This window comes from Geotrypetes seraphini, chromosome 4, assembly GCF_902459505.1.
Source record: "Geotrypetes seraphini chromosome 4, aGeoSer1.1, whole genome shotgun sequence".
Lineage (NCBI taxonomy): Eukaryota > Metazoa > Chordata > Amphibia > Gymnophiona > Dermophiidae > Geotrypetes > Geotrypetes seraphini.
Genome location: NC_047087.1, coordinates 95360041 through 95384121, shown reverse-complemented (window position 1 = coordinate 95384121; position 24081 = coordinate 95360041). Strand labels below are relative to the sequence as shown.

General features: G+C 42.6%; 1 protein-coding gene across 1 annotated transcript in view; it reads right to left on the bottom strand.

The window, feature by feature from the left end:
• SENP7 (SUMO specific peptidase 7) overlaps positions 1–24081 on the bottom strand; it is a 286873-nt gene that overhangs the window by 55889 nt on the left and 206903 nt on the right. The window contains exons 14-15 of the mRNA XM_033943657.1: positions 15495–15617; positions 3919–4011 (exon numbers count right to left, since the gene is read on the bottom strand). Of these exons, the coding sequence (XP_033799548.1) occupies positions 3919–4011; positions 15495–15617 (216 nt within the window). The remainder of the gene's footprint in view (positions 1–3918; positions 4012–15494; positions 15618–24081) is intronic.

Here is a 24081-nt window from a genome sequence, read left to right as displayed (position 1 = left end):
AACTGTAGACTATCCCAATCAAAATTTATAGGATTTTAAAGTTATGGGACAAATATGTCCCTTGGTCCTGAAAGGGTTAATTAATGTGGATGGAAAACTTCTGGCTAAGATATTGGCTTTAAAGATTAGCCAAGGATCTCCCTTATATGATTGGTATGCACCAAACAGGGTTTGTTGCTCAAAAGACATTCTTCAAATAACACCTGACTGGCTTTCCACATGTTAAATTTAGCAAAAACCATGGAAAATCTGGCTTTTTCTGTATCTTTGGATGCAGAGGCCTTTGATCGTGTGAAATGGACTTTTATGTATCAAGCAATGGATTGGTTTGGTTCCGGATTTATACAAATGATTCAAACCTTGTATAGTTCCCCTTCTGCCAGATTATATATTAATAATACTTTTTCAGAACATTTTTGTCTGGAGAGGGGAATTAGACAAGGGTGTCCATTATCTCCTTTGTTATTTGATATTGTACTGGAACTCTTGCTATTGGCTATTCAACAAGCAAAGGAGATACAGAGTATTCTTTATTTAGGTCGGGAATATAAGGTCTCTGCTTATGCAGATGATATTTTGCTTCATTTGAAGAATCCTGAATCCACCATTCCGCATTTACTGGAATTGATTGAAAGATTTAGTAAATTTTCTGGTTATAAAATAAATCCGAAGTTCTTCAACTAAACGTACATTGTACAAAAGGATTATTTGATACATTTCCATTCCTTTGGAAGGCAGAAGGGTTAAAATATTTAGGTATAATGATACAAAAGACTTTGGAAGACACAATGACAGTAAATTGGAAATCTTTATTGCAGAAAGTCAAAGAAATGTGTGAGCATTGGAATCCTTTACATCTTTCTTGGTGGGGGAAGAGTACAAACTGTAAAGATGATGGTTTTGCCTGTGGTTTGTTACCAAATGGGGATGTTGCCAGTTTTTTTTTCAGGGGTCCTTTTATAAAAAACTAAATAGTATTATTACTAAATTTATTTGGCTGGATAAAACTGCTAGAATAGCTTTAGTATCATTGCAAAAACCAATTGCTGAGGGTGGGGTAAATTTCCCAAATTTCTACAGATATCATCAAGCTTTTATTATGAGGCAGGGTATATATTGGATCCTTCCTGAGCTCATGGAACATCTTCCATTGTCCCCATTGCGATTGTTTCATGTTCTGAGTATAAAGTTACCTAGATATGTTAAGGACAATAGTATTTTATTTGATACATGGCAAATATTGAAATTTATTAATAAATTAATGGATGTGCCAGTGGAAAAATCTACTTATCAATTCTTACGGTTAAACTCCAAGGTTAAAATAGGTGGGTCTGGGATCTCCTGGAAGCATTGGTTGCAGGCAGGCATTCGAACATTAGATGATGTTATATCTAATGGGAAACTGCTGGATTTTTCACGGCTGCAACAATCATTTGGAATTTCAAAATCTCAAAATTTTAGATAGTTGCAGCTGAAGCAGGCCGTTCAGAGTGGGTTCTCTGAATGGCAGAATTTTAAAAACTATTATTGTTTGCAGATCCTATGCTTCCAGACAGATTTGCTGGGACATCACGCCTCCAGGTGGTATAAATTAATTTCTGAATTTTTGAATAAGAAACCAAAAAATAGTCTTAGAGAAATTTAGAGCATTGAGATAAAGCAGTACATTTCTGCATCTCGATGGCCACGAATTTGGACTCAAAAGGATGAGATGTACAGCGTCAGCATCTATGAGACGAACATGGTTTTTCTCATTGCATAGAACTTTTTGGACCCCTGTTCGTTTACAAAAGTTAGATAGTTCTAAGTCTAATAGATGCTGGCATTGTCATCTTGATATAGGGACACTGGATCATCTATTGTTCTATTGTCCTTTAATACTCAAGTTCTGGAAGTCGATATGGGGACAGATTAATCCTATACTTGAGGCATTGATTCCTTTGACATATGAGGCAGTCATATGTGGAACGATGTAACATCTGAAGCCTTCATTGGACATATATAGAGGGCCGCTTTTCCTTATCATGACTGGGGTAGCCATACAAATGATTACGCACAACTGGAAGAACTGGGATCGCCTTAACTTTAATTTTTAGTGGGCAAGTTTATGATTAACTTATAGATTTGAAAAAATGAAAGCAGATATAATGGGTCATACTAAGAGATTTAAGTTAATCTGGGGCCCTTTGATATCTTTTATGGATGCATTGTAATTTTTTTTTCCTTTGATCCTGTTGGTATATTGCGCACACACCCAGGGAGAGGGAGGGAGGGTGGGAGAGGGATATTTATGTCATGGTTTTATTCTCTTACAAAGTATTGGTTGGGTGTATGTGTGTGTGTGTGTGGGGGGGGTTCTTATCTTGCTGTGGGGATTTTGATTGATTATAAATGCATATATGAATAATGTTGTTTGTGTAGATACTGTACTGCATTTTTGTTAACTTTGGAAAATTAATAAAGATTTAAACAAAAATAAAAAATTTTTATACCACTTGGTATGGAATGACCCATGTACTAGCCTCCAGAAGCTTGTCTTTTCGGCAGGCTCTGAGAACCTGAAACCCTCAACCCCACTAGCTCTTAATGCATCTACGTGGGGGGGGGAGGGGGTGCAGCTGGCTCCTATTATAGCCCTCTGGACCAACATAGGGCCACTCAGTCTGTACGCAAATACCTGATAAATCAAGGGCGAGCTGAGCTTCCAAGGGAATACACTCGGCAATCTTGTTAGTGCAGGCCAGCCAGGTAGGTGACCTTTGAAAGTGTTCGCGCCCCCACTTCACCCCATCCGACAGCTACAGTGCTCTGAACCAGAGGCTGTATCTTTTCCCAGGCAGAGCTGTCCCAGCAATTCTGGGAATCTCTAGAGCACTGGGAAGCCTCGATCTCCAGATTAAAAACCCCAAAACAATAAATCAGTTGCAGAGCAGAAGAAAAGACACCTTCTCAATTCGCTTGTAGAAGGAGAAACAGGGAGATGGGGTATTGCCCACTGACACTTACTAGGAGGAGGAGCTGAAAAGCTGTGGATGATTCCTTCTGTAAAACTTGTAGGTAGAGATAGATATCCACTGGTCAAGACTCATGTCTCTTTTGCACTGGAATTATTTTTAGACATCTATTGAAAATCTGGTAGTTTTTGCTTCTGGGTATAATTTTGGGGCTTACATGGAGAGATTGGATATAGGGACTGGTGATAATCAAATATAGGCGAGTGTTATTTCTAATAAGTATATCATATGCTTTCAATAGTATGCTGCTTTTTATTGATTTTAATGTGTACCCTTTTGGGGGTAATCTATATAGTGTACCAAGCTTTTGGCACTCAAATGGAAGATAATGGATGTTGAGCATCAAAACAGGGGTAAAATGGTAGTTGGGTACCAAAGTGCACTCAGGCACTACTCTAGTACTTGGCACATAAGCGTCCTAGTATATAACTGCAAAGGGGGGTTTCATATGGGAGGGGCACATGCAAATAATCAGTGTAGCAATTATATCAACATATGCTTTATTGAATACTGTCAGGTTCCTGTTCGGCTTAAGTGGTGGTGCCCAAATTTAGGAACCTTATTGTTGACTTATGCTAGAATTCTATTAACACATTAGGTGCACAAATTTGCTGTTATAGAATACTAGCTTGACGCATAACTTTTAGCGCACTTTATAGAGTTCCCCCCTATATGTCTGACTATATACCACAGACCAGTTAGAAAAGTGGCTTACAAATGCTGTTAAATAATCAAACTCGCCCACTCCTAAGTTAGCTGCATAAATTGTTTTGACCATTAATTTCAACTATTGCTGACAATGTAAATCCTGCTATTAAATTTGTGTGTATGTGTATTGTGGGGGGGATCTGTATTTCTAGAACTGACCAGCTAGAATCATGTGAGGTAACATGCCAATACTTACTCCTCATTCACAGGTACAAATATGTAATCCTTCTTAAAAATATCAACATGTCGGGTCCATGTTTTTACTCTCTGATGCCGCTTCTGCGCTGCTCTATCAATGAGAATACAAAACAGATTTCTTTATAACCTTTCACATTAACATTATTATAGTCATTTGATAGTCACCATTCATTTATATAAGAAACTCTCATGTGCAACCATCTGAAAATGGCAAAAACCATAGCTATGGATTTTCAAAAGAGAATAAAAGCGTGCTCAATTGCTAGAACCACCCAAATTTAACTTAAGTTACAAATATGAGGAGGGTTTCATTGAATGTCATAGAAACATGATGGTAGATAAAGGCCAAATGGCCCATACATTCTGCCTAACTGTAGTAACCATTATCTCATTATCTAGTCCTCTCTCTAAGAGGTCCCATGTGACTATCCCAGGCTTTCTTGAATTCAGACACAGTCTCTGTCTCCACCATTTCTTCCGGGATACTGTTAAACGCTTCTACCTTTCTGTAAAAAAGTATTTCCTTAGATTATTCTGGAGTCTATCACCTCTTAATTTCATCCTATGTCCTATCATTCCAGAGCTTCCTTTCAAATTATAGAGGCTTGACTCATGCACATTTACATCACATAGATATTTAAATGTCTATCATATCTCTCCTCTCCTGCTTTTCCTCCAAAGTATACAGATTGAGATCTTTAAGTCTGTCCCCATATACCTTATGACGAAGACCACGCACCATTTTAGTAGCCTACCTCTGGACCTATGCTATCCTTTTTATATCTTTTTGAAGGTGCAATCTCCAGAATTGTACACAATATTCTAAATAAGGTCTCACCAAAGTCTTATACAGGAGCATCAATACCTCCTTTTTCCTACTGGCCATAACTCTCCCTATGCACCCTAGCATCCTTCTAGCTTTTGTCATTACATTTTCAACCTGTTTGGCCACCTTAAGATATATACAATCACAGGAAACAAGATGGCGTCGAGGACGGAAGTCTGAGCAAGTCACGCTGCTCGTTTTGCTATCAATGGCATCTGAATTGAATCTTTCCCGGTTTCCAGCAAGGGAAAGAGGAAAGGAACCCCCTGCCCATACCCTTCGGTGAGTGGAACCCCTCAGCACCTTGTACAGACAACTTTAACGAGCGTCTTTCTTTGTTTGGGTGAGGACACCCAACCTACCTTGATGGAGAGCCCGGAATCCTCAGGTAATCTCGGTGCAGGACTGAGCCGGGTCTCACTGAGCTTGAAACAGCGATTGATTTCTCCCCAACCCAGAAGTGAATTGGTGCAGGGAGCTGTGGCTGCTCTGTCGTCCCCAGAGGGAAGGACAGATTTCAGTACAGGAAGGATGGCTATATTGGACTCGAAGGAAGAAGGTGAGATCAGATTTGAACAAAAAACTCCAGGCACCACAGAGGAAGAGGGGAGAGTTGCCATTTGCTATGGGGAGTTGAAGAAACCAGAAAAAGTGTATATGGAAGCGCTATGGCAGGCCACATCAATCTTGGATTTCAACCTTAAATTGACTTTATCTGCTCTTAAGATTGATTATGGAACTGTCTTTTCTAGGGTGGAGCAACAGGGGGTATTGCTATTCAATTTGAATGAGAAGTTGGAGAAACATGAGGACAAGTTAAGAGATAGAAAAAGTGGAGGTGGAAATGGTTACTGACCAAATGTATACAGCACGTAAGATGGAGAATTTTGAAAATCAATTGAGGAAAAATAACTTAAGACTTTTAAATTTTCCAAAGTTTCCCATCATATCTCTGGTTGAGATGGCTAGAAAATATTTTCGAGAAAATATACCTCCAACTGTGAGAGCTCACTATTTAAATATTAAAGAGACCTCAAGGTGAATATTCCTGAAGAAAAGATGTTTGAAAAGAATTTATCTTCATATCTGGAAAGTTCCCTTAATCTGGTGACTGATAGAACAACCATGTTGCTCACACTGGCCCTAGAAAGTGATAGGGAATTTATTCTACGATTGTATTTTCGGAATCTAAATGATCAGTTCTTAGGCCCTAATGTACGAATATTTCCAGATTTAGCTCAGAAAACTCAGAGACGTAGGAAGGATTTCTTGGCCCTGAGACCAAGAGTTCTTTCTCGGCCCTGAGACCAAGAGTTCTTTCTCTCTGGGTTACATTTCTCCTTAAATTTCCTGCAAAATGTTATGTATCCTTCCTTAATAAGAATTTTTTGTTTTTTGAGCCTAAGCAACAGGCAGAATTTGTTGAGTCAAAGAAACAGTTGGCAACTGATAATTGACCTTCCATACAGCTGTAGGTTAGCTTGTCCATTGCCGTTACTCTAATTGTAAATTTAATTTTCCGCCAAGATTGGAAGTTTAATTTATTTTCTTGATCTCTTATGACTATATTGTGGACTAAATAAGAGTTTGATATTTTTTTCTGTTTTATTACTGTACATATATTTTTTGGAAGTGAATCAAGTAGTGAAATGCTTTTAATCTGAAATTTAAAATCTTCTAAATAAAAAAAATCAGATATATACAATCATACCCAAGTCCCGTTCTTCTGTCGTACATATACGTTCTTCACTCCCTAAACTGTACCATTCCCTTGGGTTTTTGCAGCCCAAATGCATGACCTTGCATTTCTTAGCATTAAATTTTACTGCCAAATTTCAGATCATTCTTGAAGCTTCACCGGGATGTCTACTCTATTTGTTTATAAAAATGCTAAAAAAAACAGGCCCAAGAACAGAATCTTGAGGCACACCATTGGTAACATCCACTTTTCCCAGAGCAATCTCCATTGATCGCTACCCTTTGTTGCCTTTCACTCAACCAGTTCTTGACCCGTCTGTCACTTTGGAACCCATCCTGAGGGCACTCAGTTTGTTTATTAGACAACTCTGTGGAACACTGTCAAAGGCTTTGCTAAATTCTAAATACACCACCCAGTCAAAAAAATCTAAATACACCACCCAGTCAAAGAAATTGCTCAGATTTGTCTGACAAGACCTACCTCTAGTGAACCCGTATTGCCTCCTGTCCTGTGGATTCACAAGATTCCAGAAACTTCACCATTCTCTGTTTTAAAAGCATTTCCATTGAGGGGCGTGGCTTGGCAGTGCATCAAAATGGACGGGTGAATGTAGAGCTCCTCACTAACAGGTATTGTTAATATTAATTATAAGTTATTCAGCAAATTTTTCCTCCCAGAAACGAGTGGATCTGTTTAATAATGGCTACAGGCAGGCAAACAAGGATTGATTCTGCTTTTGTGACAACTGCAGGCAATGCAAAGAGATCGAAACCCGCCCCGCCCACCCCTTAAAAGATTCCTCTGCCTAAAGATCTCTCGGAGAATATTGAATTGCTGGCTGAACTCCATAGTATATGAGAATTGTTATTAAAACAACTCAGAAAAGCTGAAGGATGTAAAAGAAGAGGTCATTAATCTCATAAAACAGATGCAACTGGCGAATATCAGGGTGGATCAGCTGGAGAAGAGAGTGAAAGTTACTGAAGCAGAAATGCTTCAGTGTACATCAGATCGCAAAACAATTCAAGTCCTGGTTAGGGAATTGGAAGATTGTAATAACAGGGTGAGGAGAAATAATGTGAGAATTGGCCAAATACTGCCTGTGATGTTCAAGATTGATGGATTTAAGTTTTTTATTGATACTGGTGACCATTATAATGTGGACTTTATCATTGTTGATTAATTTGTGTAACAGAGATTTTTACTGCAACAAGAAGCTAGAAATTTCTAGCTTCTTGTTGCAGTAAAAATCTCTGTTACACAAACCAGCTGCCACTATACAGTTTTTTGTGACTCTTTGTTTTTCCCTCTATTTTTACCATGGACCCCTGACGAAGGTTTGTCCGAAACACGGACCGTGTCGGGTCCCCTGATTGGTAAAAGGGTTTGCATATATATCTTTTTGTCACAAATAAATCTTGCCTACGTCTTGTACAGATCTGCAGTTTTGTCTTGTTTGCTCCCGGTTGTTTTTGACTGCAGTTTAGGTTGGAACTTTTCTTTTTATTTTATTAAGTTGTATTTTATATACAGAATTCAGTGGATATTTTTGAATATTTGTTATTGTAATGAATAATCAAATACAGAATTAAAATGCAAAAAAAGAAATAATGTGAGAATTTGGGGTTTCCCTGAGGGGATTGAATGGAGTGATCCGATTGCCTTTTTGGAAGGATTTTTACCGAAGATATTGCCTCTCAGTATGAAATATCTTCTGGAGTTTGAACGGGCCCATAGGATTCCAAACAAGAAGATCTAAACGTCAAACAGGGCCACGACCGTTAATATTTAGAATGTTAAGATTCCAGCAAATTATGGAGGTTTTAAGACTGGCAAAAGAAAATAGAAATTTAAGATGTCAGGACTCCAGAATAATGTTAGTGCCAGATTTTGCGAGGGCAACTGCCAATTTGAGGAAGAAATTTCTTACATTGCGGCCATAGCTTAAATAGCTAGCTGCCAAATATGGTTTACTCTATCCGGCCGTCATGAGGGCTTCCTATGCTAACAAAACAACTAACTTTGAGGATCCTGACAAGCTCCAGGAGTATTATGATTCAGAAACATTGAAGACACGATGACAGTAAATGAAAAATCTTTATTGCTGAAATTCAAAGAAATGTGTGAGCATTGGAATCCCTTACATCTTTCTTGGTGGGGGAAGAGTCCAAACTGTCAAAATGATGATTTTGCCTGTAGTTTGCTACCAAATGAGTATGTTGCCGGTTTATTTTCAAGGGTCCTTCTATAAAAAATTAAATGGTATTTTTACTAAATTTATTTGGCTGGGCAAAACTGCTAGAATAGCTTTAGTATCTTTGCAAAAACCAAAATTGCGGTGGGTGGGGTAAATTTTCCACATTTTTAAAGATACCATGAAGCATTTATTCTGCGTCAGAGTATGTATTGGATCCTTACTGAAGTCTTGGAGCATCTTCCAGACTGGCTTTATTTGGAATGGCAACTCATGTCCCCATTACGATTATCACCATATATTCAGCCTATTGTATATCAGCAGATATCCTCGAGTGAAGCTCAGTGGGGCAGGACAGAGAAATTTGCTGGTGGAGAAAATTAAATGTGCACTATTTTTATTAGTTAATTATTATTAATTATTTTTCAATGCTCAGTATGACTTCCTTTTTTTCAGGTTTGACACTTAGGGCTCCTTTTACGAAGCCGTGTTAGCGGCTTTATCGCACGCACATTTTTAGCGTGCGCTAACCCCTGCGCTAACTGAAAAACTACCACCTGCTCAAGAGGAGGCAGTAGTGGCTAGCGCAGCCAGCAAATTAGCGTGCACTATTACGCGTGTTAAACCGCTAACGCAGCTTCGTAAATGGAGCCCTTAGGCTGTGTTCCAGTAGCATTTAAGCCACCCTTGAAAAAAAGTAATGCAGATCCTCTTATTCCGAACAACTACTGGCCAGTATCAAACCTTCCATTACTTTCAAAACTACCATACTTGAGAGAGTAGTATTTAACCAACTTCAAACTCATGTTGAATCAGTTAATGCTTTGCATCTTGCGATAGCAATTCTGCCACAGCAAATACACTGAAGCCCATAGGAATTGAATGGACTTTGGTGTATCTGCCATGGGAGAATCACTACTGTAGCTTTGTAAAAGGGGCCCTTTAAAATGATAAATTTGCAAAACCAACAAAAAAATAAATTTGAGAGTTTTGGGTGGGTGTGTGTGGGGGGGGGTTCCAAGATGGAGCCAGGATAGGACATAGGTGGTGGCGCCTCCTTCCTTCATTTCTTTTATTTTAAATTTGTTTTGCAGTTCTTCTCCTACATCTTTAATTAGTAATTATCTTTTTAACTTTTCCTTTTATTTCTGACTCACTTTGTGTTACTGACCAAACAGAAATTTAATTTTTATCTTATTACCCGGCTGTCCGTTGATTCTATGGCCCAATGGTTTCAACAGCAGCAAATATCTTACCTACCTTTTATGGTGGGGTGATCTTTTTCGTTTTGCCTACTGATGTTTGGTGGTGCTGTGGCGGTAGAGAGCTGTGGGGGGATGTTCATGCTCCTTCTGTGTAGCTTGCCAGTGTGAGAGTGGCGCATCGTGGAGGACATGGGGGATGTGAGTAGACGGAGGATGTGGCATTTGGAGTCTCCCATCATGCCGAGGGCGCAGTCACTGCCTCAGTAACAGCCCACTCATTTGAGGGCCCTGCAGTGATCGGATGGATTAGTGCGAAGGTGGTCCGATCTGTTAAGCAGCTGCTGGCCATTTGGGACCCTGCCTTCCTTGTGCTGTGGCGATGTGGTGCAATTGTTGGCCATGTCATTGAGCTCCAACATTGGCTGGTGCTCTCCATCTTTGCTGGTGGTGTGGTTCGGCAGGAATAGGGACAGTGTCGTTGCTCAGAGATGAGGTGTGGCTCAAGTATTTCTCCCTGCTTCCCCAAGCCAGGCCAGGCGCGAACTTCCCCGTACCTCTAAATTATGATGACAGAAAGAGGGATGCCCAGTCCTTTCTGCTCACAGGCCTACTACTCCAAAATGACATGCCTTCCCCTTCACGGTGCATCCTGGAATGCATGGGGAGACCCTAAGGCTCTGATTGGTTCAGACACCTGACACCTCCCAGAGGAGAGACCTCAGTCGTTTGAACCTGCTCAAGGCCCTTCCCAGGTGAGAGTCTTAGGTGTCTGAGCCAATAAGGCCATAGGCCCCTCCCCGTGCATCCCAGGTTGCACTGAGACGGAGAAAGCCCACCATTTTGGAGTGGTGGGCCTGCGAACAGAAGCAACTGGGATTCCCTCCTGTTGTCATTGTAATTTAGAGGTAATGGGGTGGTTCGAGGGTGGGGGCCAAGAGGGAGTGGGCATCCCTCCTGCCAATTTTTTGGTAAAGTGGGGAAGAGGAGGAGATGGGTTAGTTTGGGGGGTCCTGGCGGAGGGGTGGGGAGTCAGTTCAGTGGGGGGGAGGGTTGCAGTAGCAGGAGGGAGTGGGCATTCCTTCTGCCTCTACTTTTCCAAAGGGGGGAAGGAGCTGTCTTGGGGGGGAAGGGGGAGGAGGACTACTCCACTTTTTTTAAATGGGCCAGATTTGTCTGTGTTACTCACACACACACACCTCTGTGCCCATAGTAGAGAATGACACAGGGACAAATTTGTTCCCGTAGGATCTCAATATCCCCATTCTGTCCCCATGAGGTTTTATTTATTTATTTATTTTAGGTACTTATATACCGCCTATCAAAGTTATCTAAGCGGTTTACAATCAGGTACTCAAGCATTCTCCCTGTCTGTCCCAGTGGGCTCACAATCTACCTAATGTACCTAGGGCAATGGGGGGATTAAGTGACTTGCCCAGGGTTACAAGGAGCAGTGTGGGATTTGAACTTACAACCTTAGGTGCTGAGGCTGTTGCTCTAACCACTAAGCCACTCCTTCCTCCCTATTGTTTCAGTTATGTAATAAATATCCAAATTGGCTATAAATTTAAATCACCACACTTATATGCACACACATCTGATCAATTTTTGAAATATCTTAATCAAGGCTAAAGGCTAAAGCCTTGATATGACTGGATGACGGCATATGGTAGTAAAACGAGGATGGCCTTGATACAGCCCACGGGGTGAAACATGTCAGCAAGACTCCCCAGCCAACAGAGTCGCATATAAGAACAGCAACTTGAAAGATAAGTGTTGTTATTAAGAAAGAAAATATATAAAAATAATTTTTAATTTAAAAAAGTAAATAAGAAAGTACAAAAGTATGGATCGCATGACGATCTAAGCAGTTACTTCTCAAAAATGAGATAAAGGATTGCTGCATAAATACCCGATGATCCATTAATAATTGATTAAGATATTTCAAAAATTGATCAGTACCGCACATTATTCATGGTGATAGATCAGTTATGTAATATTCATGACAGAAAGTATAGCTATCAAACCATGCTCTTTAGATGTCAAAGTCAAGCGTTCCTCTGCTGCATCACTGATGACATCATCAGCAATGCGGCAGAGGAATGGTCCAGGCCACGAAGGAGTCTGTCTAGATTGCTGCCGACACCACTGGTTTGTTATAAGGTACATTTATTGTCTTGCGATTCGGATGGGAGGGAGAGATGGTCGGCGAGGGGAAGGGGGTGCGCAGCAGAGGCGGGGGGATAGAAAGATGCTACATGGGTGGATGGGAGGGATAAAAGCTGCAAAGGATGGGAGGGAGGGATACAAGCTGCAAGAGTTCTGCTGCACAAGGGATGGGAGGGAGAGACAGAAAGATACTGCACAACGGGATGGGTGAGAGAGGAGGAAAAATGCTGCACATGTGGGAGAGAGAAAGGAAATAGGAAGAATTGGGGTGGAGGAGAGGAAGGGAAACACAGTAGTGCATTTTCTCTATTTATTTCCCCTGCTTTTTCGGTCAATTTTTCTTTCATTTCTGTTTTTCATCAGTTGCGTCATCTTCTTCGTTCCAAGCAACATCTGTTCGCAAGTGAACGGGAATCCTTTGGGCAGCAAATTGAGGAACTGCAGCATCCATCATGCCTAGGAAGTTGTAATCAGGGAGAGGAGGCTTCCAATCACGGTTAGCTAGAATAGTGCTAGGGTTCCATGTACCCAAATGTATCTTCTTCAGCCAATACAAAATGTTCACTTCAGTAATAGTTTGATCTGATGGAAAAGCAAATGCTTGTCCTTTGGAATGAATATCTACCAGAACAAGTTGTGGCAAAAGAGGTACAGAGCCAAAATATTTCTTCAGGATTCCTCTGCCCACTGGAGTATTCTTCTTATTCAACCAATAAGTAGTGTATGTCTGCAGATGCTTCTCTCTCACCAGTTTCAAAATCACACCTTGGTCGCTGTGCCTTACATCGCCATCGGAAAATAAAATCAGTAAGGGTTTCTGAAGTTTTAAGTAAGCAGGAAGGTTTTCCACTATGATTTCTGAAAATGATTCCAATAATTTTTTTCTGATCCATTTAACAATGTCCTCTACATTATAATTTGAAAGCGCGATGCCATCAATTCCCTGGTCATTGTGCCTAGCAAATCTGTGAGTTTTGTCGCTGTCCCTGTCCCATTTCTGTAAACTCTGCCTTAACTGCACAAGTTCGAACACTTATGATTTTAAAGTGTTTGAGGCTTGTGCAGATGAGGACGGAGCTTGCAGGAATATGGCAGGGACAGAAAAAGTACTTGAAGGGATGGAACGAGAAAATGAGTTCCCATGGGGATGGGGAAAAATTTGTCACAGTGTCATTTTCTAGCCCATAGGAAAAACAAACATGTCAGACCTGTTGGATTTTTTGGGGGGGTCTGTATTACCGATCCAATTATGGCATGCAGTGTTAGGCCACCGATCAGATTGCTGGTTTTAATATTAATGACCTCATTTTAATAGTCATGAGGTTGTTTGCATGTACGACTGCATGGAAAACCATGTGGGCTTGGCAAATTCCAACAGTCGCTAAACCAGTCAAACTGGTTTAGCGACCATCAGTATCCGATCGGAGCGCTTAGTGCATCTAGCTGTCAATCTTTATAGCTGAATTCAGATTAAGGCTCGATTGATTCTGGACTCATTTTCATCTTGAGTTGAATTCAGAAATGCTGCTCTAATAAGGGTAGGTCAGATAAATATAGAAAAGGCAGTAAAGTTCAATATTTTGGTAATTATAATATTTCATTTATTCCAAATTAACCCCACCTTTAATGAAGCTGTATTAGGCTTTTTCATCACCAACTGCGGCGGTATTAGCTCAGACGTTCACAGGAATTCTATGAGCATCGGCAGCCAGCGATAAAAAAGCCTAACGCAACTTTTTAAATGGGGCCTAAAAATCTACATTTTCTAATTTAAAATCGTACTACTGTATCTTCTTCAGGGAAAGACCTAAGTAGATTAAATACATAAACCCCACTAGATAATAACCACACATGAGGAAAAACAAATGTTCATGCAAACCATTAAAATAGGAAGACCCACATCAAGGAGAATAAACTTAAGCACTCAGACTGGAAAGACTAGCCACTTCATAGGCAACAAAAATCTCCTCATATCTTATTCAATTAGTGCAATAATTATCCTCCCATCTTGTGCTTCCACTCTTATGTCTCTTATAAGAATTCAAATGAATTTCACAAAAACTTATCTTAGTTTACAGAGCACACTGTAACTTGGTCCTACTACATATCAGCTAAATCCATCTCTGAAGTTAGCCCTTGATACATGTAATGCATCCTCCTACCAAGCCTTCAGGAAGTCAATTAAAACCTATCTCTTTGATAAATTACTCTGACTCCTTTCCTGTCTTGTATCTTTGAAATGCTTCCAGATAAATTTTGACATGCTATTGTAATTTGAAAGTCTTTTTTGTAACATCGCTGTCTGTATACAGTCTCTTCCACTGTAAACCGCTCTGAACTGTTTGTGGTATTGCGGCATATAAAAATAAAGTTATTATTACTATTACTAGTATTTTAGCCTGTTGCATTAACGGGTGCTAGAATATATGTCTGTCTGTCTTTATTTCTGTCTCTCTCTCCCTCCCGCTTTCTTTCTGTCTGTCTCTCTCCCTGGCCCCTTTTGTCTGTCTGTCTTTCTGTGTCTCTCCCTGCCCCTGTGTCTTTCTTCTTTTCTTTCTATCTCCCTTCCTCCCACTGTCTGCCTTTCTTTCTGCTATGGCTCCGCACACTTGTCCATATAGGGTTTAATTTACAATCTGAATTGTAGGCCTCTATTTAACAAATAGAATACAACATTTGAATCTTGCTAAATATCATCTATAAAACCTGCCTGTTATTTGTGTACCAACTGTCCCAAAGTTCCACTCAGTCTCTCTGCTCTGATCTTGGCATAAATCTTTATCAGCAGCCACAGCAGCAGCATTCCCTCCCCCTCCATTTCCCTCCCCCCACACCACTTCCCTGTACAGCAGTAGCGTTTCCCCTACCCCCCTTTCCCTTCCCACGGTCTGGCCGATTCCCTTAGTCCCTTACCGCCCCCCCCCCCCACACCCTTCCCTTCCCGCAGTCCCGACAAACCTGCCGATTCCAGCAGCGTCTGCAGCACTCTACACACGCTGCTTCGGGGCCTTCTACTGCCCTGATTTACTCTGGCACGTCCCTGATGACATCATCAGAGACGCAGTAGAGCAAATCAGGGCAGTAGAAGGCCCCGAAGCAGTGTGTGTAGAGTGCTGCAGACGATGCTGGAATCGGCAGGTTTGTAGTCGGGACTGCAGAAAAAGAAAGGGGGGGTGGCGGCAAAGGAGTAAGTGAGCCGGTCAGACGTCGGGAAGGGATGGGAGGGTCAGACCGTGAAAAAAAGTTACCGAGTGAGTGGGGAGCCGGCAAAAGAGTGTTTGTGGTCAGCTCTTCTCTTCCCAGGCCGCTATTTGGGTTCTGCTGCTGACCACGGAACTACAGATCAGGCAACACGGTGGTAAGAGTGTGCATGCGCGCTTAGTATTTTATTATATTAGATATGGACAGAGATTAAAATTAAGAGTCAATAGGTACTTTGTACTGAATAAACATGTCAAAAAAGAGAGACTAGAAATGGACTCACAAAAAACCTGAGATTTCTTCAGAAGAATTCTTTTCTTTCCTAGTCAGGCACTTGTAGAAAAAGCTGCTAAAAATGTGTGACCGCTCAGCCATATGCTTGGGAACTTTCTCCAACAAGAGATATCTATTTAGAAAGAACCATTGGTTAGACCTTTAGATCTTGTTACCAATATGAAATCAATAAACACAAAGAAATAAAAATATGTATGTGAAAAATATGATCACTCTTGAGTACATTAAGACTGCAATTAAGGTGAAGGGTAATTTTATAGCAGGGTGCATAGGCAGAAAAGACATGCAGGTACATATGTTGTGCCTATTTTATAAAGGCATATATATAAACCACAGACTTATGTGCTAAGCCAAGAAATTCATAATAATGTCACTGTGTTAAAGCATAAATGATAATAAAGCACAGTTACTTACCATAACAGGTGTTATCCAGAGACAGTAGGCAGATATTCTCACACATGGATGTCGTCACCAATGGAGCCCTGGTACTGACACTTGAAAAGTGAATCGCAACTTTAAGCTTTAGAAAGTTCGATTAGCCTGCACCACACATGCACGAATGCCTTCCCGCCCGATGTAGGTGCGCAGTCCCTCAGTTAAGATAAGCCAGCTAAGAAGCCAACCCGGGGGAGGTGGGTGGGTTGTGAGAATATCTGCCTGCTGTCCCTGGATAACACCTGTTACAGTAAGTAACTGTGCTTTATCCCAGGACAAGCAGGCAGCATATTCTCACACATGGGTGACCTGCAAGCTAACTAGAATGGGATGGCGGGAGAGTTGGCCTTTAAGAAAATAAATTTTGTAATACTGACTGGCCTCAGTGCCATCCCGTCTGCAGAAAGACTCCAGACAATAATACATGGTGAATGTATGAACTGAGGACCAGGTGGCAGCTTTACAGATTTCCTCAATAGGAGTAGATCTAAGGAAAGCTACAGAAGCTGCCATAGCTCAGACTTTGTGAACTGTGACACGACTTTCCAGGTGCAATCCAGTCTGAGCATAGCAGAACCGCTACCCAGTTGGAAATCGTTCTCTTGGAAACAGGATGCTCCAACTTATTAGGAACAAATGAGATGAAAAGTTGAGGAGATGTTCTATGTGGCTTTGTCCTGTCGATGTAATATGCCAAAGCACGTTTACAGTCCAGAGTGTGCAGCGCTGTTTCTCCAGCATGAGAATGAGGCTTAGGGAAAAAAACTGGAAGAACAATTGACTGATTGAGATGAAACTCCGTGACCACTTTCGGTAGAAACTTAGGATGCGTGCGTAGAGTCACTTTATCATGGTGAAAAATTGTGACGAGTGTATCTGCCACCAACGCTTGCAACTCACTGACCCTCCTGGCAGAGGTAAGAAGAAATGAGGACAACTTTCTGGTGAGAAACTTGAGATGAGCCATGGCCATTGGTTCAAATGGAGGCTTCATTAATCTGGAAAGAACCACATTAAGGTCCCAGACCACTGGAAGAGGTTTGAGAGGTGGTTTCATATTGAAAAGTTCTTTCAAGAATCTGAAGACCAAAGGATGAGCATTAAGAGGTTTTCCCCCCACTGGCCTGTGAAATACTGTAATAGCACTGAGATGGACTCTGATAGATGTAGATTTAAGTCCAGAGTTAGACAGATGAAGTAGATAATCCAACACCAATTCCACAAGGAAGTTGATCATGATGATGAACGAGACACCGGGAAGAAAATCAAGCCCACTTTTGTTGATAACATTGTTGAGTGGCTGGCTTTCTGGAGGTGTCAATAATATTGCGAACAGGCCGAGAAAGATGTAATTCATATTAATTCACCCAAGAGAAACCAAGCTGTCAGGTGTAACAACTGCACGTCAGGATGTAGAGGAGATCCTTAATTCTAAGTAAGCAGAGTAGGAAAGATTGGTAGAGGAATTGGCTTCCTGGTGCTGAGCTGACGTAGAAGGGAGAACCAATGCTGCCGGGGCCACCAAGAAGCAATGATAATCATGGTGGCTGACTCTCGTTTTAGTTTGAACAGTCTTCAACAGGAGAGGAGTTGGAAGGAATGCATATAGAAACAGGCCTGTCCAATCCAGGAGAAACACATTGGCTTCTAGACGGTGAAGAGAGTAAAGTCTGGAGCAAAACTGAGGCAATTTGTGATTGTGGGGAGTTGCAAATAAGTCCACCTGAGGAGTACCACATTGAGTAAAGATTAGATGGAGAGTCACAGAGTTGAGAATCCATTCGTGAAGCTAAAGAATTCTGCTGAGATTGTCTGCTAGGGAATTCTTCTGCCCTTGAATGTAGACAACCTTTAAGAAAATGCTGCGAGCCATTGCCCAAAGCCAGATTTTCTGAGCCTCCTGACATAACAGAAGAGAGCCTGTGCCTCCTTGCTTGTTTATGTAATACATTGCCACTTGATTGTCTGTTCGTAGGAGGAGGACTCAAGAGATGCTGGAAAGCTTTGAAAGCATAATATATCGCTCTGAGCTTGAAGAAATTGATGTGAAATTTCTGCTCCCTGGCAGATCAATAACCTTGTGTTTGAGGGCCCCCCAGGTGTGCCCCCCCAGGCATAAGGAGATGCATCCGTCAATATCACCTTTTGGTGGGGAGGTAAATGAAAAATAAGACCTTTGGATAGATTGGAGGTCATCCACCATTGAAGTGACTGCTGAAGACATGATGTGACAGAAATATGTTGAGAGAGATGATCTGTCACTTGAGATCACTGAGAAGCAAGGGCCCCCTGAGGAATGTGAAGATGTAGCCTTGCTAGAGGAGTTACATGAACTGTGGAAGCCATGTGACCCAAGAGAACCATCATGTGCCTCCTTGACAGAGGATGAGAAGATTGTTCAAGTGCTCTGGAGGGAGAAACACCCTCATTAGAGTAGTATTGAGGATAGCGCCAATGAACTGAAGATGTTGAGTCGGAATTAGGTGAGATTTGGGGAAATTGACTTTGAATCCCAAAATTTGTAGGAAGGCAATGGTCTGAGATGTTGCCAGAGCCACCTGCTGAGAAGACACAGCTTTGATCAGGTAAGGAAAGACTTGAAGACCATGGGATTGGAGAGATGCGTCCACAACAATTAGGCACTTCGTGAAGACTCTGGGAGAAGATGCCAGGCCAAAAGGAAGAACCTTGTATCGGTATTTGCGGAAAGCCTGATGAATTGGTATATGCGTGTAGGCTTCTTTGATATCTACAGAGCATAGCCAGTCATTCTGATCCAGAAGTGGATAAAGAATGGCAAGGGTAAGTATCCGGAATTTCTCTTTGACTAGAAATTTGTTGAGATCTCTGAGATCCAGAATGGGTCGCATACCTCCGGTCTTTTTCAGGATTAAAAAATACTGGGAGTAGAATCCCTGACTTTGCTGATTTAAAGGAACCTCTTCAATGGCTTTGAGAAAGAAAAGGGATTGAATTTCCTGAATGAGAGGAGAAGACTGTATTGGGTCCAAAATAGACTCTCTTAGAGAATGATCCAGAGGTAGGGTATGAAAATGGAGAGCATACCCTTGATGAACTATGTCTAGAACCCAGGGATCTGTGGTAATGAGCTCCCAACGATTTATGTAATGCTGAAGCCGTCCTCCGATCAGCTAAGATAGCAGTTGGAAATTAGGAACTGTGGCTATGCTAAAGAGGAACATGTCAAAAAGGCTGTGTGGGCTTTTGTTGAGCAGCCTGTTTAGGTTGCTGACGTGGTTGCTGCTTCTGCTTCCTAGGCTAAGAAGGAGCAGGAGGAGCAGGCTTAGTCAAAATCCTACGTTGGTATAAAGAAGCTAGCTTGAAGGTACAGGGCAGTTGAGGCTTCTTCTTTGGTTTAACCAAAGTGTCTCATCTGGTCTCATGAGCGGATACCGTTTGAGTAGCCGAATCCATTGATGGACCAAAAAGTTCATCTCCTTGACAGGGAGCATTGGCCAAGCGATCCTGGTGATTTACATCAAGCTCAGAAACACGAAGCCAGGCAAGGCGCCTCATGGCCACTGCTAGTGATGTAAGTTCAAAAGTATCATAAGTAGTGCGAACCATATATTTCCGCAATTGAAACACAATTGCTTACGAGATGGAATATACTTTTGAAAAGATGCAAGCTGTTTGGCCAAATATTTTAGGTAAAACGAGAAATGGAAATTATAATTACCAGCTCTGTTGGCCAACACTGCATTCTGGTAAAGACGCTTACCAAACTTGTCCATTGCTCTACCTTCTCTGCCAGGAAGTACAGATGCATAGACACTAGTCCCCGACGATTTCTTTAGAGTGGATTCAACCACTAAAGATTCATGCAGGAGCTGTGGTTTAGCAAAACCTGGAATATACAAAGAGTCCAGTTTTTTTAGGAGCCACCGGAATGAGGAGAGGAGTCTCGAGGTTCTTATAGAAGTCTCTCGTAGAATATCATGGAGCGGGAGCTTCAGCAGGTCTTTAGGAGGCTGATCATAATCCAGAGCCTCCAAGAACTCCTTGCTATACTTGGAATCTGCTTCTAGCGGGATGGAAAGATTTTCAGACATCTGATGGAGAAATTTAGAAAAAGAAGACTGCTCATAAAATAAATGTTTTTGAGGCAATCATTGAGGTGAATCTGAACCAGAAAAGTCCTCATCTGCAGTAGAAAATGATTCCTGTTCCGAGTCTCCAAATAAATCCAAATCCTGTATGGAATGAGGACAGTGTGGAAGCCTCAAGATGCTTGGTCTTATGAGAGTGCTTCCGGTACCACACCAGAGTAACCTCTCTTGATGTTTGAGTCGATCACAACTGGTGCCGTGTAGATAGATCAATCGACTCCCGTGTCGATGGTCTCCGCACCGGGGGAGCATCAGATTGAGGTGCGGTCTGTGTCGTTCATTTCTCAGACTGAACCACTTGGAAAGTCGATGTCGACATGGCCTGGATAGCCAGTATTGACGTAGCCATAATTTGAGTCAGCACCATTTGAAAATGCTCACCCAATTCCTGCTGAAGCAAACTGTCAATCTTTTGCTTGAAGGAGAGCACTGGTACCGCAGGCTTTTTAGCCGATACCACTGGTACTGTGCGCCGATCCGGTGATGATGAGGTCGATGTCGAGGCACTCACTGAAATTGGGACCGGGCGCTTACGGGACTTTTTCGAGGTCAGAATGACTCGACTCAATGCCACTTTGACCTGAGTTCCAGATGGGGTAGGGGAAGGCTACTTAGCCGGCTTATCCACTGGAGGTTGCAACACTAGAGATGTCTCTGCAGGTGTCGATGAGTGTGGTGTTGCCTTGGTCGGTGCCGGTAGTAATGTCAGCTCCCCCTCCATAGCGACACCGCACAAACGTTGTTGTTGAAGAATGCGGTTTTTCAAAATCCTTTTTTGAAGTAATGAACGAGTACAGAATTTTGGAAGGTGCTCAGGCCCTAAACATTGGAAACACCAGCAATGTGGGTCAGTCACAGAGATGGGCTGAGCACAGCGACCGCACTTCTTAAATCCCATCTGCGGGCGTGATATCAACGGGAAGACCGCCTCGGTGAAATTGAAATCAGACCCACCGGACCAAAAACCCATGAGAGATTTTTTAAAAAGAGATTTTTTTTTTTTTAGTAAAGTAATTCTAACAAAAATAAAAGAAGAAAAAAACACGAAAATGACTAAAAAGCCACTGACGCGAGAGTGGGAAGGCAATAAAGTTTTCAACAGCCGTTGAAACGCATCTTCTTAGCTCTGCGGAAACTAAGAAAATGAGGGACAGCGCGTCTACGTCGGGCGGGAAGGCACTCGTGCATGAGCAGTGTGGGCTAATCGCGAACTTTCTAAATCTTATAGTTGCAATTCACTTTTCAAGCGTCTGTACCGGGGCTCCATCAGTGACGTTATCCATGTGTGAGAATATGCTGCCTGCTTGTCCTGGGATAATAATTGTTTAACAGAACCCGCAGAAATCTTTTAACACCCAAATATTAGCCATGCTATGCCAAGGGTTTACCATGGGTAAAAATATTTTTATCTTTCATTGGGTCTCCAGTGCATCAGGGGCTGAGATAATTCTCTGAGTTAGCAAATGCTGTCCAAAATGTGTGACTCTAAAAATTGCATCTTGGCTCATGATGAAGTTTCTTTAACAAAACCCGCAGTCTGGTAATTGATATTAGGGTGCAGCATTGGTGGGCAGGAAGAGAAGAGTGATGCTGGCTCTCAGAATTTGTTTGAGAACACTGCATCATAACAAGTTTGGCATTGGTGTGATTGACATTCAAAAACATAAACAATTCTTTCAGGGGAAGCTTCTCAAAATTTAATGTGATTGCTGAACAAGTTCCAGATCAGCGGTCTCAAACACGCGGCCCGCGGGCCACATGTGGCTCTCCAAGTTTTTTTGCGGCCCGCGGTCTGGACTGGATCATTCCCTTCCTTTTGGAGCAGCAGCGGGTCTGGCCGGTTCGTTCCGTTCAAAGCCGCGGGTTGGCGGCTCCTTGCGCTATTCACTCCTGCATCGGAAGCCTCTCTGACATCACAACATCAGAGAGGCTTCAGATGCAGGCGCGGATCTCGCAAGGAGCCGCCACCCGCGACTTTGAATGGAATGAGCCGGCCAGACACGCTGCTGCTCCAGTGGCGTACCAAGGGGGGGGGGGGGACGGTCCACACAGCTGGTCACCCTCCACTGTTCTTCCTAGAGTGCGGCTCGCGGCTCGTCTAGAGCAGGGGTGCCCAACTGCTTCCCTTCCCTTCTCACCGCCGGCACCATGCTCTTTGATCTCCCTGCTTCTCTCGCCGCCCGACCTCAATTCTGATGTCGAGAGGACGTTCTGGCTAGCCAATCGCTGCCTGGCTGCCCGGAACGTCCTTTCCGACGTTAGAATTGACGTCGGGCGGCGAGAGTTGGTCGGCCCCGTGGAGATCTTGGCCTGTTCCTGATGGCGGCAACAGCAGCAGCAGCTTATTCCCCGGCGGCGGTGGCATGGGGGAGGGCAGGAAGGAAGAAAGAAAGAAGGGGGGGCAGGGAGCCAGAAGGAAAAAAGAAAGAAGGGGGGGTATAGGGAGCCAGAAGGAAAAAAGAAAGAAGGGGGGGGGGGACAAGGAGCCAGAAACAAAGCAAAAAATGGGACAAGGAATCAGAGAAAGACAGACATAGAAAAAGAAATAAAAAGTTGGGGGAGGGAATGAGGTCTGGAGGAGAGGAAGCATACAGGAGGCTGAAAGAAGAGAAAAAATATTGAAAGCACAGTCAGAAGAATAAAGTGCAACCAGAGACTGATGAAATTACCAAACAAAGGTAGGAAAATGATTTTATTTTCAATTTAGTAATAGAAATGTGCCAGTTTTGAGAAAGAAAAGATATTAAACTTTAAATGTGAGTGCTGCAGAAAAAATAGAGTACTTGGAGGGCCGCAGAAAAAATAGTTAATGTCTTATTAAAGAAATGACAATTTTGCATAAGGTAAAACTGTTAAAGGAAAGTTTTATAAACTATAAAGAGTTTAACCTCATGCAAAATTGTCATTTCTTTAATAAGACATTAACTATTTTTTTCTGCGGCCCTCCAAGTACCTACAAATCCAAAATGTGGCCCCGCAAAGGGTTTGAGTTTGAGACCACTGTTCCAGACGGTTTAGCATCCATGTATTTAAGCGGCAGATTATCAAAAGGGCTTACCGTGGTCTTTTCCAAGCTTCCTAGTAGTCTCTGACTCTGCCATTCAAATGTATTACAACGAGGTCATTAATATTTAAAGAAGCACTCTGGGCGATTCTCTATTATCGCCGGGTGATTCTCTAAACTCGCTGTCCTACATTTGCGAGCAAAATTTTCCAGCAGGTCTGAGCTGTTGTAGTCTTACTTTCTGGTCAATACCTGAGCCCTGATTGGCTCAGGCACTGACAGGAAAGTAAGGCTTAACAGCTCAGACCTCCCAGAAAATTTAGCCACCGCTAAGTAAACACCTCCCCCCACATACACACACACACATCCCCCAGCAGCAGGAGAGATGACCACTCCCTCAAACCACCATGCAAAAACCCATGACACTCCACCCCCCCCCCCCCCCCCGGCAGCAGCAGAGATGTCCATTCTCTCCTACCGCCATGCAACATCCTTGCCCCCCTCAGCAGCAGAAATATCCACTCCCTCCCGCCACCAAGCAACACCCCTGCCACCCCCCCCAGCCACCACTGTACCCCCAATGACCCCCCCCCCCGGGCCTCCAATGACTGACCGCCCCACCCTCTTTACTTTGTTAACGAAGGCTGGCCGGAGGGATGCCTATTCCCTACAGATACCAGGCCTGTCTCTTCAAAATGGTGGGCCTTCCTCTCCCAGGTGCATCTTGGGATGTGCCAAAGAGGGGCCTAAGGCTCTGAATGGCCTAGGTTGCTTAAGGCCTCTTCTATGGGAGGGACCTTAGGTGTCTAGGCCAATCAGAGCTTTAAGACCCCTCCCCAGATGCACCGGGAAGGGACCCAAGGCTCTGATTGGCCAAGGTTGCTTCAGGCCATAGGAGGGGCTTTAATCAAACTGGGCCAATCAGAGCCTTAGGCCCCTCCCTGGATGCACTGGGCAGGGCATAAAGCTCTGATTGGCCCAGATGTCTAAGGTTCCTCCCATAGGAG